This window comes from Antechinus flavipes, chromosome 6, assembly GCF_016432865.1.
Source record: "Antechinus flavipes isolate AdamAnt ecotype Samford, QLD, Australia chromosome 6, AdamAnt_v2, whole genome shotgun sequence".
Taxonomy (NCBI): Eukaryota; Metazoa; Chordata; class Mammalia; order Dasyuromorphia; family Dasyuridae; genus Antechinus; species Antechinus flavipes.
Genome location: NC_067403.1, coordinates 246,630,473 through 246,646,251, shown reverse-complemented (window position 1 = coordinate 246,646,251; position 15,779 = coordinate 246,630,473). Strand labels below are relative to the sequence as shown.

The 15,779-nt window shown below is 35.9% G+C and overlaps 1 protein-coding gene and 1 pseudogene across 1 annotated transcript in view; both read right to left on the bottom strand.

Annotated features, from left to right (window-relative positions):
* Positions 1–877: 877 nt before the first annotated feature.
* LOC127541597 (putative olfactory receptor 5AK3) lies at positions 878–3,760 on the bottom strand (annotated as a pseudogene).
* A 6,877-nt stretch (positions 3,761–10,637) lies between these two features.
* LOC127540150 (fatty acid desaturase 2-like protein FADS2B) overlaps positions 10,638–15,779 on the bottom strand; it is a 47,696-nt gene continuing 42,554 nt past the window's right edge. Inside the window, exons 11-12 of the mRNA XM_051964729.1 lie at positions 15,504–15,629; positions 10,638–12,596 (exon numbers count right to left, since the gene is read on the bottom strand). Of these exons, the coding sequence (XP_051820689.1) occupies positions 12,545–12,596; positions 15,504–15,629 (178 nt within the window). The 3' untranslated portion in view covers positions 10,638–12,544. The remainder of the gene's footprint in view (positions 12,597–15,503; positions 15,630–15,779) is intronic.

The following is a 15,779-nucleotide window of genomic DNA, read 5'->3' as shown; positions in this document are numbered from 1 at the left end:
CTGGTTATGAAGAAATCAATGAGCTCTACTCTGATTAGTTTCTGCTCTCTGGGAAGTTTAGAGATAGAGTAAACAAAAATATTAGGTCTGCTCAGACATGACCATTCACCCCCATAAAGTGATGCTGAAATAACCAGGAGTGTAGGAATAAATGACAGATCCCTGATTGGCAATATCGGAAACCCCATAGAGATATGAAAGAGTACTTTGTTTCATAAAAGTTCTGTTAGCGAGTACAAGCTTTTGTCAATTTTACCATAATAGTGTGATAAGAGCACTGGTACTGGAATCAGAGTCTAAGGATTCAAATCTTGACTTTGAACTTTACCTGTGTGACCTTAGGCAAATCACGTAACCTCTCAAGACCTTAGTTTCCTTATTTGTTACAAGAAGGGAATACAGAACTAGATAATTTCTTAGTCTCTTTTAATTTTAAACACTCATTCTTTTATAGCTTGATGAGTCACTGTTTCCTTATGTACAAAATGAAGATTATAATATCTATACTGTCTAGTTAGTGAAAACCTAAGATTATATTTGTGAAAATGCCTTAGTGCAAGAGGAATATAAGCTATCATTCTTAGTTTCCTCATGATGATGATGATGATTATTGATAATTGATTATGAGCATATCAATGATTATAAAATGTTATCATTTCAAAGATGGGCTATTCTTCAATCTGTATTAGAGAATTTTTAAAATATTACTTTGGTTGGAAATTCGAACACTCCTACAAGAGTTTCCAGATTGTACCATTGGCTGATCATGTCTAACTTACCTGAAATGCAATGTCCTTGTGAGAAGAATCAGAGAGAATGACCTTTGTTAGACTGGTTCAAAGGTCATTCTCTCTGATTCTTTTCAGAAGGACATAGTTTAAAGTTCAGGCAGGGCTTGCTTATTATGCAAATCTTGCTCATCACATTCAGGGCCTCTTTGACTTCCTTGATTCAGCATGGGGATGATGATGACATAAAAGACAGAGGCAGTTTTATCATTTTCCTAGGACTCACTAGAAGAAGGCTGTAAATACATACAAGAAAGAGTAGCATAGAAAATGGTAACAGCCTTCAGGTGGGAGGCACAAGTGGAGAAGGCCTTGTGTTCCCCTGCAGCAGAGTGCATCCTCAAGATGGCAGTAAGGAGGTAAACACAGGAAAAGAACACAACCATCACAATTCTTACTAGGCTGAAGCCCACAATCACAATTAGTAACATGACATTGATATCAATATTTGAACAGAAAAGGGTCAGGATCGGGGGCGCATCACAGAAAAAATGATTGATGATGCTGGAATTACAGAAGAATAGAGAAAAGGTAAAACCTGTAGGATAGAGCCATGCAGGGATCCTATAAAATAATATCCAGCAATAATAAGAATGCAAATCTTCTGAGACATGACCACTGGGTAATGTAGGGGGTTACAAATAGCCACATAATGGTCTATGGACATGGAGGCAAGAAGGTAACTATCAGCTGTAGCAAATGTCACATAGAGCAACAATTGGATCACATGTCCTGAGAATGAGATAGACTTGTGAGAAACCAGGAAATTTTGTAATATCTTGGAAGTGATGGCAGAGTTATAACAGAAGTCAACAAAAGCCAGGTGTTGGAGAAAGAAGTACATGGGAATATGAAGGTGGGAGTCAGTTTTGATGATCAGAATCATACCAATGTTGCCCACCTCAGAGGTGACATAGACAAAAAGAAACACAAGGAACACCCCATATCGTAGGTTTTGTCAGATTGTAAAGCCCAGCAGGATGAATTCAGTGACTGTGCTGCTGTTTCCCTGGGTCAGGATTGTAGCAGATATATCACCTGTAGAAGAGATGTACACAGAAAAGTGTCAAGAAAATGATGATGAGCTTGTCATGAGTCATAACTAGGAATGAATGAGCAGTGAGTTTCTATTCTTATTTTCTGGTGGTTCACATTTTCACTTTTGTTTTACAAGGCTAGTATACATAACATGGTCTATTTCCCTCCAATATTATGTTGATTTGGATAAACCATTATTTTATGGGCATTGATCTTTACTCCTGTGGTTTGATCTGATAAGTTTTATGTTGACAAATACTGAACTACAATGATAATAATCCAACAACAACAATGATAAACATAACACTAATTTTGTTATCAATCTGAATTCCTTCCATGCCCTCTTAGTAGAAAATGATTATCTAGTGAAATGAATGTTTACAAAAAACTAAGAGAATAACTACAACAGCTACATACATTATACATACGCACAGCTATAGCACTTTACACATGTTATCTCATTTGACCCTCACATTTTACAGATGAGGAAAGTGAGGCAAAAAGAAGTTAAACAAGTTACTAAGAGCCACACAGCTGATATCTAAAGCCAAATTTGAACTCAGTCTTGCCAATTCCAAGTACAGAGCTTTATTGACTACCACTAGCTGAGAAATCAGATAATAGGACTGAAGGATCTCTAAGTCCTGTCCAGTTCTCTCTGGATGGACTTTTCTGTGAGAACCTTTTGGGTTTATGTGAGCCTGGTCCTTAATGGATGGTCAGACAATCAAGCTTAATATTGTCTCTTTTCAGAAGTAAGCTCTCTAGCTATTTCTGGAGTACAATGGTCTGGGGATCCAAAAGGACGCTTGTTAAGAGTACCAGGAGGGCACATGAATCACATTTCATGACTGATCTCAGATGTTACAGCTTCATCACCATTACTTCACTGATATAAGGTGACAGAGTATTAAACAAATGCTCTAGAGCTTATCCATCTCGGTGAGGTCTGTACCACTTTACGCAGTACCTTTTGAAATTAAGACACATTTAAATTGTAGAACTATTACTGCTCAGGCTGAGACATCAGCTCCTATTATCAGGACACCTAGAGGTCCTCTAATATATTTGTTGAATTATCTCCACTCAATGGAGGGAGCTCTCTTTCCTTAGGAGTTAGATTGAGTTTTGGAACCAGTCAAAAATTGGAGCCAAGTCTGGGCAATAAGCTATGGAAAGAGATCCCTTGGGTGTTGTTATTCCTTTGTGTACTAAAACAAGATCAGATTAGTTGTGTTTTTTTCACAGATGAGGTGATTTGGTCCAATTCTAAAAGACTTGTGATGGAGAGAACTATCAGCATCCAGAAAGAGAACTGTGGAGATTAAATGGGGAGTACAACCTTTTTTGGTTTCAGTTTGCTTGCTTTTTATTTTTTCTCATTTTTTCCCCTTTTAAATCTGATTTTTCATGTGCAGCATGATGAATGTGGTGAATGTGGAAATGTGTATAAAACAATTGTACCTGTTTAATATATTTTGGATTATTTGCTGTCTAGGAGAGGGGAGGAAGGAGAGAGAAATTTCTATCACAAGGTGTTACCAGGGTGAATGTTGAAAAATATCTTTGCATATATTTTGAAAACAAAAACTATTATTAAAAAACAACAACAACAACAAGATCAGATTGCAGCACAAAACAGTGAGGCCTATTGATTTGTGGTTGGAAACTTGGTTCTGAAAATCCATCCAGAGAGGAGGTCAGACTTGGATGGTCTGAGCAATGGTGTCATGGGATGAGGCTGCAGCCTTCCAGAGTACTGATTAGAAGGGGAGATCTATCCCTTACTCAATTTCATTAGAGAAACATTTATTAATGCAGTGCCTATTACTACAAAGCAGAGAAGAAGTAATGGAGGATACAGAGAGCCCAACTCAGAGTCCTTAAGTCAGAGCCTTACCTTCGATTCTTACTATTTTCTCAGGGCTCTCCATTCTCTATAACTACAAGCTGCAAACTTGCTGCTACCTGCATGAATAGAGGGATTTCCCTCACCATAATTCCCCTATATCAATTAAATCAGAGGTCTTCTTTTCCCTCCACAAATAAAGAGTCACAAGTCATAGGCTGGCCGAAAAAATGTGAAAAACTTCCTGCACTTGAGAATGTTAAATCTATTATGACATGGAACATGACCACAGACATGTAAGTAAATGCTGGAGGTAAAAGTATTTAGAAAAGGGAGAGAGATCATAGATTCATAGGATCATCATTCAGCAGCTAGAAAAAACTTCAGATTCCAATTAATTGATTGCCAACCTTTTACAGATAAAGAAACTAAGGGACAGAGAAGGGATATAACTTACACAAAGGGCCAAAGTAGTAAGGATGAGATTAGGAAAAATTTAGGGAAAGGGTATTTATACAAATGTATGACAAAACTTATAGAGAGAGTGAATGACAGTTTTTTCCCTCTTTAGAAACTAGACCTGTAATTTAACAAATGTTATCTCATTTGACCCTCACATTTTACAGAAGAGGAAAGTGAGGCAAAAAGAAATTAAACAAGTTACTGAGAGCCACACAGCTGATATTTAAAGGCAAATTTGAACTCAATCTTACCAACTCAGTATGGAGTAAAATCCCAACTACCTTTATACAGATTGATCACTTTTCTACAATCTCTATGTTTATGTATTTCTTTTTTTTTTAAAAAAATTTATTTATTTATAAAGCGTATGCATGAGTAATTTTCCCAACATTGTCCCTTGCAAAACCTTTTGTTTCAAATTTTCTCCACCTTCTCCTCACTCCCTCCCCTCACTGGCAAGTAGTCCAACACATGTTAAATATGTTAAATAGTCCAATACATGTTAAATCCAATATATGTATATATATTTATACAATTCTCTTGCTGCACAAGAAAAATCAGATCAAGAAGGAAGGAAAAGAAAAACTGCGAAAGAAAACAAAATGCAAGCAAATAACAACAGAGAGAGTGAGAATGCTATGTTGTGTTCCATACTCTGTTCCCATGATTCTCTCTCTGGGTGTAGATGGCTCTCTGCATCACTGAACAAGTGGAATTGGTTTGAATCCTCTCATTGTTGAAGAGAGCCACGTCCATCAGAACAAATCATTGTATAGTCTTCTTGTTGCTGCATATAACAATCTCCTGGTTCTCTCACTTCACTCAGCATCAGTTCATGTAAGTCTCTCCAAGCTCCTCTGAAATCATCCTGCTGGTTTTTTCTTACAGAATAATAGTATTGCATAACATTCACATACCATAATTTATTCAGCCATTCTCCAATCGATGGGTACCCACTCAGTTTCCAGTTTCTTGCCACTACAAAAAAGGACTGCCACAAACATTTTTCCACATGTGGGTCCCTTTCCCTCCTTTAAGATCTCTTTGGGATATAATCTCGGTTAAAACACTGCTGGATCAAAGGGCATGCACATTTTGATAACTTTTTGAATGTAAGTCCAAAATGATCTCCAGAATGGTTGGCTCTGTTCACAGTTCACCAACAATATAGCAATGTCCCGTTTTTCCCACACCCTTTCCAACATTTGTCATTATCTTTTCTTGACATCTTAGCCAATCTGACAGGTGTGTAGTGGTATCTCAAAGTTGTCTTAATTTGAATTTCCCTGATCCATAGTTATTTGGAGCACCTTTTCATGTGGCTACAAATAGTTTCAATTTCTTAATCTAAAATTGTCTATTCATATCCTTTGATCATTTATCAATTGGAGAAAGGCTTGAACTATTATAAATTTGAGTCAATTCTCTATATATTTTAGAAATGAGGCCTTTATCAGATCCTTTGGATATAAAAGTGTTTTCCCAGTTTGTTGCTTCCTTTGTAATCTTGTCTGCATTAGTTTTGTTTGTACAAAAACTTTTTAACTTAATATAATCAAAATTATCTATTTTATGATCAATTATGGTCTCTAGTTCTTGTTTGGTTACAAATTCCTTCCTCCTCCACAAATCAGAGAAGTAAACTATCCTATAATTCTAATTTGTTTATAGTATCATTCTTTGTCTCGGTCATGAACCATTTTGACCATATCTTGGTATAGGGTATTAGGTGTGGGTCTATGCCTACTTTCTGCCAGACTAGCTTCTAATTTTCCCAGCAGTTTTTGTCAAATAGTGAATTCTTATCTCCAAAGCTGGGATCTTTAGGTTTGTGAAATACTAGATTGCTATAGTCATTGACTATTTTGTTCTGTGAATCTAACCTGTTCCAATGATCAACTTTTCTATTTCTTAGCCAAATGGATTTGATGACTGCTACTTTATAATACAGTTTTAGATCTGGTACAGCTAGGCCACCTTCATTTGCTTTTCTCTTTATTAATTCCTTTGAAATTCTTGTCCTTTTGTTCTTCCAGATGAATTTTGTTGTTACTTTTTCTAGATCAGTAAAATAGTTTCTTGGGAGTTTAATTGGCATAGCACTAAATAAATAGATCAGTTTAGGGAGCATTGTCATCTTTATTATATTAGCTTGACCTATCTAGAAGCATTTAATATTTTTCCTATTACTTAGATCTGACTTTATTTGTATGGAAAGTGTTTGGTAGTTTTGCTCATATAGTTCCTAACTTTCCCAAATATTTTATATCATCGATAGTTATTTTAAATGGAATTTCTCTTTGTATCTTTTGCTGTTTGGATTTTATTAGTGATATGTAAAAATAGTGATGTTTTATGTGGATTTATTTTGTATCCTGCGATTTTGCTAAACTTGTGGATTATTTCTAATAGCTTTTTAGTTGATTCTCTACGGTTCTCTAAGTATACTATCATATCATCTGCAAAAGGTGATAATTTGGTTTCCTCATTACCTACTCTAATTCCTTTAATCTCCTTTTCTTATCTTATTGCCAAAGCTAGCATTTCTAGTACAATATTGAATAGTAATGATAATGTACAACTTTGTTTCACCCCTGATTTATTGGGAATGGTTCCTGTTTAGTCCCATTACATATGATGCTTGCTGATGGTTTCAAATAGATGCTACTGACTATTTTAAAGAAAAGTCCATTTATTCCTAAACTATTTGTTTTTATTTGGAAAGGGTGTTGGATTTTATCAAATGCCTTTTCTACCTCTATTGAGATAATCATATGATTTTTACTAATTTGGTTATTGATATCGTTAATTATACTAATAGTTTTCCTAATATTGAACCAGTCCTGCACTCCTGGTATAAATCCTTCTTGGTCATGGTATACTATCATGGGGATGATTTTCTGTTATCTCTTTACTAATATCTCATTTAAGATTTTAGCATCAATATTCATTAGGGAGATTGGTCTATGATTTTCTTTCTCTGTTTTCATCCTACCTAGTTTAGTTCATGTCTGTATCATAAAAGGAATTTGGTAGGAGTTCTTCATTCCCTATTTTTTCAAATAGTTTATATAGTATTGGAGTTAATTGTTCTTTAAATGTTTGGTAGAATTTACATGTAAATCCATCTGATCCTGAGGATTTTTTTCTTAGTGAGTTGATTAATAACTTGTTCTATTTCTTTTTCTAAAATGGGACTATTTAAGTAATTTATTTTCTCTTCTGTTAACCTGGGCAATCTATATTTTTGTAGGTATTTCTCCATTTCACTTAGGTTGTTAAATTTATTGGTATAAATTTGGGCAAAGTAATTCCTAATAATTCCTCTGATTTCCTCTTCATTGCTGGATAGTGCTTCCTTTTCATTTTTGAGACTAACAATTTGATTTTTCTGCTTCCTTTTTCTAATCAAATTGACTAAAAGTTTATCTATTTTTTTTCCATAAAATCAACTCTTAGTTTTATGTATTAATTCAATAGTTTTTTTTTTTTATTTTCAATTTTATTGATCTCTCCTTTTATTTTTAGAATTTCAAGTTTGGTATTTGGGTTTTTAAAATTTGTTCTTTTTCTAGCTTTTTTAGTTGCAAGCCCAATTTGTTGATCTTCTCTTTCTCTATTTTATGCAAGTAAGCATCTAAAGATATAAAATTTCTCCTTATTGCTTCTTTGGCTGCATCCCACAAATTTTGGCATGTTGTCTCATTATTGTCATTCACTTGGATGAAATTATTGATTGTGTCTATGATTTGTTGTTTCACCCATTCATTCTTTAGGATAAGATTATTTAGTTTCCAATTTCTTTTTGGTCTATTTTCCAGTGGCCCTTTATTGAATGTAATTTTTATTGCATCATGATCTGAAAAAAATGCATTTACTATTTCTGCCTTTCTGCATTTGATTTTGAGGTCTTTATGTCCTAATAGATGATCAATTTTTGTATAGGTTCCATGAACTGCCGAGAAGAAAGTGTACTCCTTTCTGTCTCCATTCAATTTTCTCCAAAATCATATCTAGTTTTTCTAGTATTCTATTTGCCTCTTTAATTTTTTTCTTATTTATTTTGTGGTTTGAGTTATCTAATTTTGAGAGAGCAAGGTTGAGATCTCCCACTATTATAGGAGTTTCATTTGCCTTTCAAGGCTTCTTTTAGGGATTTAGTGTGATTAATAATTATAATGAGAGGAAGTGTTTTATAGTGGAGGCAGGGTGACAAAGGGAGCCATACTATGGTGAGCCAGAAAGACATGCATCATAGCTCCCATTGGCATTGGCATATTTTCTGTATGATTTGTGCTAGTCATATGGCCTTTCATTATTCTAGATTCAAGCTTCTCAAAATGTGGGTCATGATCCTTTATGTAGTCTTGTAACTAAATGTGGGTTAGTGAAATTATGACTTTATTAGAAAAAAATGTTTGATTTGTATAACCATTTTAGATACCTATACCCAGAGTCACATAAAAATTTCTTGGGTGAAAATGGGTCAACAGTGAAAAAAAATTTTAAGAAGCTCTGCTCCAGATAATTCTCTGTAACTTTAAGTTGACCAAAAGGTGCTGATTACCTTCCCTGGGAATTTGCTATACCAATGGAATTGCCAGTCTGGTATTTATCGCAATACTTAAAATGTTATTGAGTCTTTTCAGTCATGACTAATTCTTGAGGACACCGTTTGAGGTTTTCTTGGCAAAGACATTGGAGGGGCTCACCATTTTCTTTTTCAGCTCATTTTACAGATTGGGAACTGAGGCAAACAGGGTTAAATGACTTGAGTCAGTCATACAACTAGTAAGTATCTGAGGATGAATTTGAACTTGGGATGAAGGGTCTTCTTAACCCAGGCTCACCATTCTATCCACTGTGCTACCAAGTTGCCCCAATAATTAAAATAACAAATAACAATTCTATAATGTCTCGAGGGTTATTGTTGCTTATTACATTAAGATTGTGAAGATTGGTAAAATTATCCCCACCATTTTACATAAGGGGAAACTGAGGCCCAGAAATATTGGGTTTTCTCTTTGACCATACAGGAAGAAACTATCAGAAGTGGGATTTGAGCCCAGAGTTCCTAGCTCCAAGACTATCTTTCTTTGTATGGCACCCCACTATCATTAAACCTTATAGCACTGGCCATAGCACGACTGACAGATTCTAAGGGAAGTATCTATCAATGCTCCAAGGGAACACAATTTAGTGAAGAGAACACTTGTTTTCAAAGAACAAAAAAGGGGTTTAGAGCCTATGTCTGCTATTTACTACTTATATGATTTTTGACAAGTAATTTCCTCTCTGAACATCAGTTTCTCATTAGTGTAACGATAGGACTATTATGACAGTAAGGTCCAGAATTTCAAGGGACTGAAAGGAAGTATCATGTATCAATTTCCTTAACTACAAAGCATAATTATAGCATATCTGGTTAATTAGTGGACATACCTCAGAAGTGAACAAAGCTCACGTGACAGAGTTCACTGCCATTCAAGGTCCTCAGTTGGACTTAGATTTTGGATACAGAACTGTATGTTTCACTAAAGCCTAAGCAACTAGCTCTGTCCAGATAAGATTTCATTTCCAGCATGAGGATTAGCTTTTGCAAAAGTCTGCAGAAATAAGTGGAATGCTGAATCCAGACGGTAACAAGTAGATAATTCAGAGGGATTTCAAAGGAAAAGCCATTGGAAAGGAAACGAAAGAATTGTTTCCTTTTTCCTTTGCTTTTTTCCTTTATCCCAAGGCAAAGCCCTCTTGACAACCAGGCCAGATGCTGGTAATTTGGGAAAGACTACCCTGGAAGAGCTCCTAACAGTTTAATAACAGGTTTACTCCAAGGAGATAAGTAAGAAGAATCCAAAGTGTGATAGGCCAGGGGCAAAGAATAAGCTCCATAATCCTCTACAAAATGAGAGGGCAGAGGAAAGGAGTAGGGGTTGTGTGGAGGTGTTTAATTTTGTCCTCTGGAAATTTGTTTTGTTTTTTTTTCTCCCCTCATATATCATGGATCTGGCTCGTAGTTGTGTGATCTTGAGTTAGTCACTCCTTCCCTGAAATATGGGTACAATGATACTTGTGCTAGCTTCCTCATAGGATGGGCATGAGAAAAGCACTTCACATGCCATGGACAAGTGCAAATTTCTTTTGTTTTGCCATGCTATTTTTAAAGCCCTCTTCAGAAAAGTTTCACTATTGTCAGATGGAGGTAAAGGGGGAATATTAGCATGGCACTGTTAATAGTCTGAGATGCCAATGATGACATTGAGTAGGGGTTTAAGATACAACATGGCAGATTTGGTTTTTGTTTATGTTTTAAATCTAGACCTGTGATTTTATTAGCAGAGGGAATTCCTTTGTGTAAAAACTCCCTCTACTGACTCATATGGATATTTCATTTATAAGTTATTCATTTCAGGTGAATTCAACAGATAATTTTAAAGATATTGCTATACTCCGAGCACTCTTAGGGCCTTTAAATAGAAACAATGAAACAGAATCCAATATCCAGTAATTCAAATTTTATTGGAGAAAGTATGTATAACTGTTGCTTGTAGCGTGAGCGATATTGATACAATTTCTTGTATCGGATTGTTGCTGGAGAAGCTGTTTTTAGGAGTGTGAGTTCTGGAGCTGAAAGTTGTTGGATAGCTTTTCCATTTTCATCTTGGATCACAGAAATAGACTAATCCTAGTTATATCCCACATTAACATCACTTAAATTGATCTGAGAAGTGTTTCTCTGCCTTATGTGAGGACTAAGAAGTCCTTCAATCTTATCTCTAAGGGGTTGATAAGAATTTACCAGAAAATTTACCAAAAAAAACCTTGTAATAACCTTTTCCTATTTTCCAAAGCACTGTGCTGGGAATATAGAAATGAAATAATTCCTGCCCTCGAGGAGCTTACATTCTAATGGAGAACATAGAATATAAACAGAGACATAAGATTCTTTGAGGAAAGATAATACTGATTACCCAAGGAGTCAGGAAAAGGTTCTTAAGTGAGGTAAGACCCAAGTTGAATATTGAAGGATAAAACTTATATGAAAAATATTTTCTTTTTATTTTCTCTGAGGCAATTGGGGTTAAGTGACTTGCCCAGGGTCACACAGCTAGGAAGTGTTAAGTGGCCAGATTTGAATTCGGGTCCTCCTGACTTCAGGGTTGGTGCTCTATCCTTGCACCACCTAGCTGCCCCTATGACATTTTCACCATCAAAATATTTGTTAGGGACTGTGCTAGGCACTGGGGGTACAAAGACAAATTGGTGCCTGCCTTCAAGCAGCTTTTCTTTTCTTGGGGAGATATAGCCTTTGGACAGAGTAATAAATAAAAGTCAATTTGAGGAGAGAAAGATTAGGAAGAATTAGAAGGGGATTCTCATTGAAGGATTTTAAAAGGCCAAGGTGATGAGGCAGTATGGATTCTTTGTCATATGACCCTCCATTGGCTCTATGCCTTAGCTGGGTCAGATCTCTGTACTGATTCCAGTTCTCTACAATTTTATGGGTTGTTTGATGAAGCAACAACACTGGCTTTGTAGTTCAGGGAACCTAAGCCAGAAGTGCAGGCCTTGGGGCTGATGAACAAAGGGATTTTCTAAGGAGGTTTATGGGTCCAAGAGATGGTGTCATAATAGAGCTCCAGGTGGACATGACATCAAGTGGGACATAGATTTGTATCTTGCTTCCTACATTTCTGTAAGCATAACCACCTGACTTCTTTTCTAGGAACTTCAGGTTGCTCAACTGTGAAATTCCCTCATTACAAAGTGCCTAAGTGTTTTGCCAACTATATGTAAATATCTAATTTTCCCTAAAGAAGAAGACATTATTTATGGCAGATCTGTTTGGGAGGAAAAATGATTTGTTCCTCCCTCCTTTAAACCCTATCTACTATCATAGTACAGTGGATTGAATGCTGCTACCTATGTGATTAACCTCTTTGGACCTCAGTTTCTTCATTTGTAAAATGTATATGACAACACTCGTACAAATTTCTTCTCAAGGTTGTTTAGGAGGAAAGAATATACTCTGCAAATCTTAAGTTCTAGAGAAATAGGAATTTCTATAGGGTCAATTCTTTCTCAGTGAATTACTTTTATGAAATGCTTTGCTCACTCTTGCACTTCCTTCCTAAGCAGATGGCGCAGACTAGACCTGTTGAAAAGACTAAGTTTTGATGTACAGAAAACAGAACCCCATGTTTCCTTCCTTCTCTGAAACAAAGCAGTCTTTTCTTTCTTCTGTTTGTAATTTTGAATGATAGCCCTGCAAGGCAAGGTCTGGGGCTTCTGTATAATGTATAAACATTAAGTTGGCATAGTCAAAGTGCTTCAACATTCAAGGACAATAAAGCAATGAAAATACCTTCCCCATTCCCCAACCCGTGCCCAATAACTGTGTATCTTCTCAAGTGTAGTAGTAAGCATTCACCCAGAGATCCCCAGACTTCTTCAATGACCTACAAGAAGTGAAACAAAAAAATACATGTCAGCTCAGCCTGAGATGTCAAATTGGATAGTTATTTCACATAGCCTTTGACTATGGACTTACTGATTGCTCTCTGTCTCTCTCTCCTCTCTTTCCCATTTCTAGTATAAATTGTATTTGGTATGGATCATGATCCACATAGCTCCTGCTTATATCAATGTAAAAATCCAGGGGCCTAGCACTAGGTGTTGTCATTAACTACTCAATTCATCCTGTTCTCCCCTTTCCACCTTTAGGTCATTTATAAGCTAGAGTGATAAATTATATACCAGTTCTGTTCCTAATATCTGGCTCTCCCACTTTTCCTGAAAAATCTGCAACTCTTGGTGGAATAAGTTTAGTTTTTCAGCTTTTTGTTCCTGCCCTTATATGACCAAAGTGTCTTTAATCAGTCACCTGTACTTTTTTCATGTCTACACCACACAGCATCCTATTCTCCTCACTATACTGAAGTAGCCCCACTTTCAGGTCTCAGCTCAAGTTCTGACTTTCCATGTGATGATAATACTAATGCCTTCCTTCTATTGATTTTTTTTTTTTTTTGTCCTGGATGTAGCTTGTTTGTACGTATTTGTTTGCATGTTGCCTTCCCATTACATGGCGAGCTCCTTAAGAGAATGTTGTCAGTGCTTAGCACAGTGTTTGCTGTGATAACAAGGATTTAATAAATATTTGATTGCCTGTCTTCCCGATGAAACCTTTCTCAGCATTTTCAGACGCCAGTGCTTTCACAGAATAACAGAATAAGGAGGGACCATAGAGGCCATCTAGTCTAGACCATATTTGAAAACATTTCTTTTACAAAATGGTTCTCTGGCATTTTTATTTGAAAGACTCTAATAAGGGAGGACCTTGATACATTCTGATATAGGCTATTTTGTTTCTATATAAGTTTAATTATTTATATATTTTCACATAAAGTCATTTTGCTTCTCTGCCAATTCAACTCGTGGATCCTAATTCTTTCATATATTTTTCAAATGCTTAATTTAACATGGGGGTCAAGACTAACATTAAGAGGAAAAACAATAGGATTTGGCAACTGATTGGATATGTTCAGAGAGAGAATCTGGAGTTGAGGTTGCCAAATGAAGTTGAGAAAAACTTTGAAGATTGTACCCTTATTTAAAAAAAAAATCAAGACAGTGTTTTTTTTTTTTTTTTTTTTCCCCTTAGGGCACAGGGGGAGGGAGAATTGCTGAGTGGCTGTTTTAGATAAGTAGAGTTTGAGATCTCTCTAGAACATGTAATGAGAGTTGATTCAAGTGGAACTCAGAAACTCTTAGCTAGATTTAAATATTCGAGTGTCATTCATATAGAGATTATTCAATCCAAAGGCAATTGATGAGATTGTCAATTGAAGCAGTGTATAAAGAAAAGAGGGTCCAAGAAAGGATTTACACTACCAAGTTTGGTGGTACAGTTAGGGGGCAGGATAGCAACAATGATCCATCATGTGAGACTGAGAAGGAACAAGCAGATAGAATTAGACCCAATATAGCAGATTTCCCTACATGTACAATAAGATAAGGACTTCAATTTTGAATGCTATTCCTCAATGAAGACCAAAGTTTCACTGTCTGATTGCCACATCACACTCTCTCTCCTCTGACCCAATTTATTTCTACACGATTAGGATTTAGCTATATTCTGTGTCCTGATTATTCTCTGTTTCTCTTGATGAACTCCAACGGTTTCAATTATTTTTTTTTAGTGTTTAATTCTCAGATCTGTTCTGACATCTCAAAAGTGATGTTGCATGGACATGTCAATTTCAGCATGGCCTAAACTTATTATCTTTCACTCCAAGCCTTTCTCATTTCTTAACTTTCCTAGTACTAATGAGGCTACCAACATCCTCCAGGTTTATTAGGTTCTCAATGTAGATGTAATCCTCTAACTCTCACCTCCACATAGAATCATTTGTCATATCCTGTCTTTTATTTTTATCTTGTAACATCATTCATATATAATCCCTAGCAGTGCCAACACCCTGGGGCAGGCCCTCATCTCGTATTACCATAGTCTACTGGTCAAGTCTTTCTTCACTCTAATATATCCTCTACTCACCTGTCATTTTGGTCTTCTTAAAGTGGAGGTCTGACAGTGTCACTTATTCCCCATTTAATATACTTCCCTTGTTCTCTATTACCATTAGGATCAAATTTAAAATGCTCTCCTTAGTTTTTAAAGACCTTCAAAACATGCCCCTTTCTAATTTTCCAGTTTTCTTATACTTTAATTCCTTTTTTATATTGTAAGACCCAGTGACACCAATCTCCTTGCTGTTCCTCAAACTAGATACTGTCTCTCCCAGTTACATGCATTTTTATTGGCTGTCCTCAATATCTGGAATTCTCTCCCTTCTCATTTTTGCCCCGTGACTTCCTTCATGTCCCAGTAAAAATTTCCCCATGTATAATAAGTCTTTTGCAATTTCCTTAAAATTAGTGCTTTTCCTCTGAGATGATTTCATGTTATTTAATATATACCTTGTTTGTCCAGAGTGTCTGTGTGATGTCTCCCTTCTTATAAATGAACTACTTGAAAGCAGATTTTTCTTCCTTTATGTTACAAGCATCTTTTACAACTGTGGAAAGTTGTAATTGATATATGCCTATTTACTAGATTTTCTTTGATTCTTCAATTATTCCTTGATGTATTCAAATGTCTTATTATTGTCACTGTTTGAAGATGAGCTTCTAAGAGCAAATGAAATTAAATTGATGAATTAAATTTACTATTTACTTTTTTGTATCTTTCCCATAGTAATTAGCTCTTTTCTGAGCCCTCCACGGGTCTCAAGTTCTAAGGAGGTGCTGGACAAACCAATTGTGCAGGGAGAAGGAAACCTGTGAAATGTGAGATAATCTCTTACCTTACAATGTCTCCAAATGCCTTTAGCATTGGCTTGTTCACATAGTCAATTCCATGTTTGGCACACAATGCCCTCACGAGTGGTGCAACTTTATAATAATTGTGGCGGGGCATGACAGGAAATAGGCTGGAGAAATAAAGACAAGGGGAAGAATATTAAACCTGGACATTAGTAGAAGTAAATACATTTTTTGCTGCTTCTTATAAGTCTGCTATGGAAAGATAGGAAATGGAATACAAGTAAAATGGTATGGAAGAGTTTAAATTGCACTGGTAG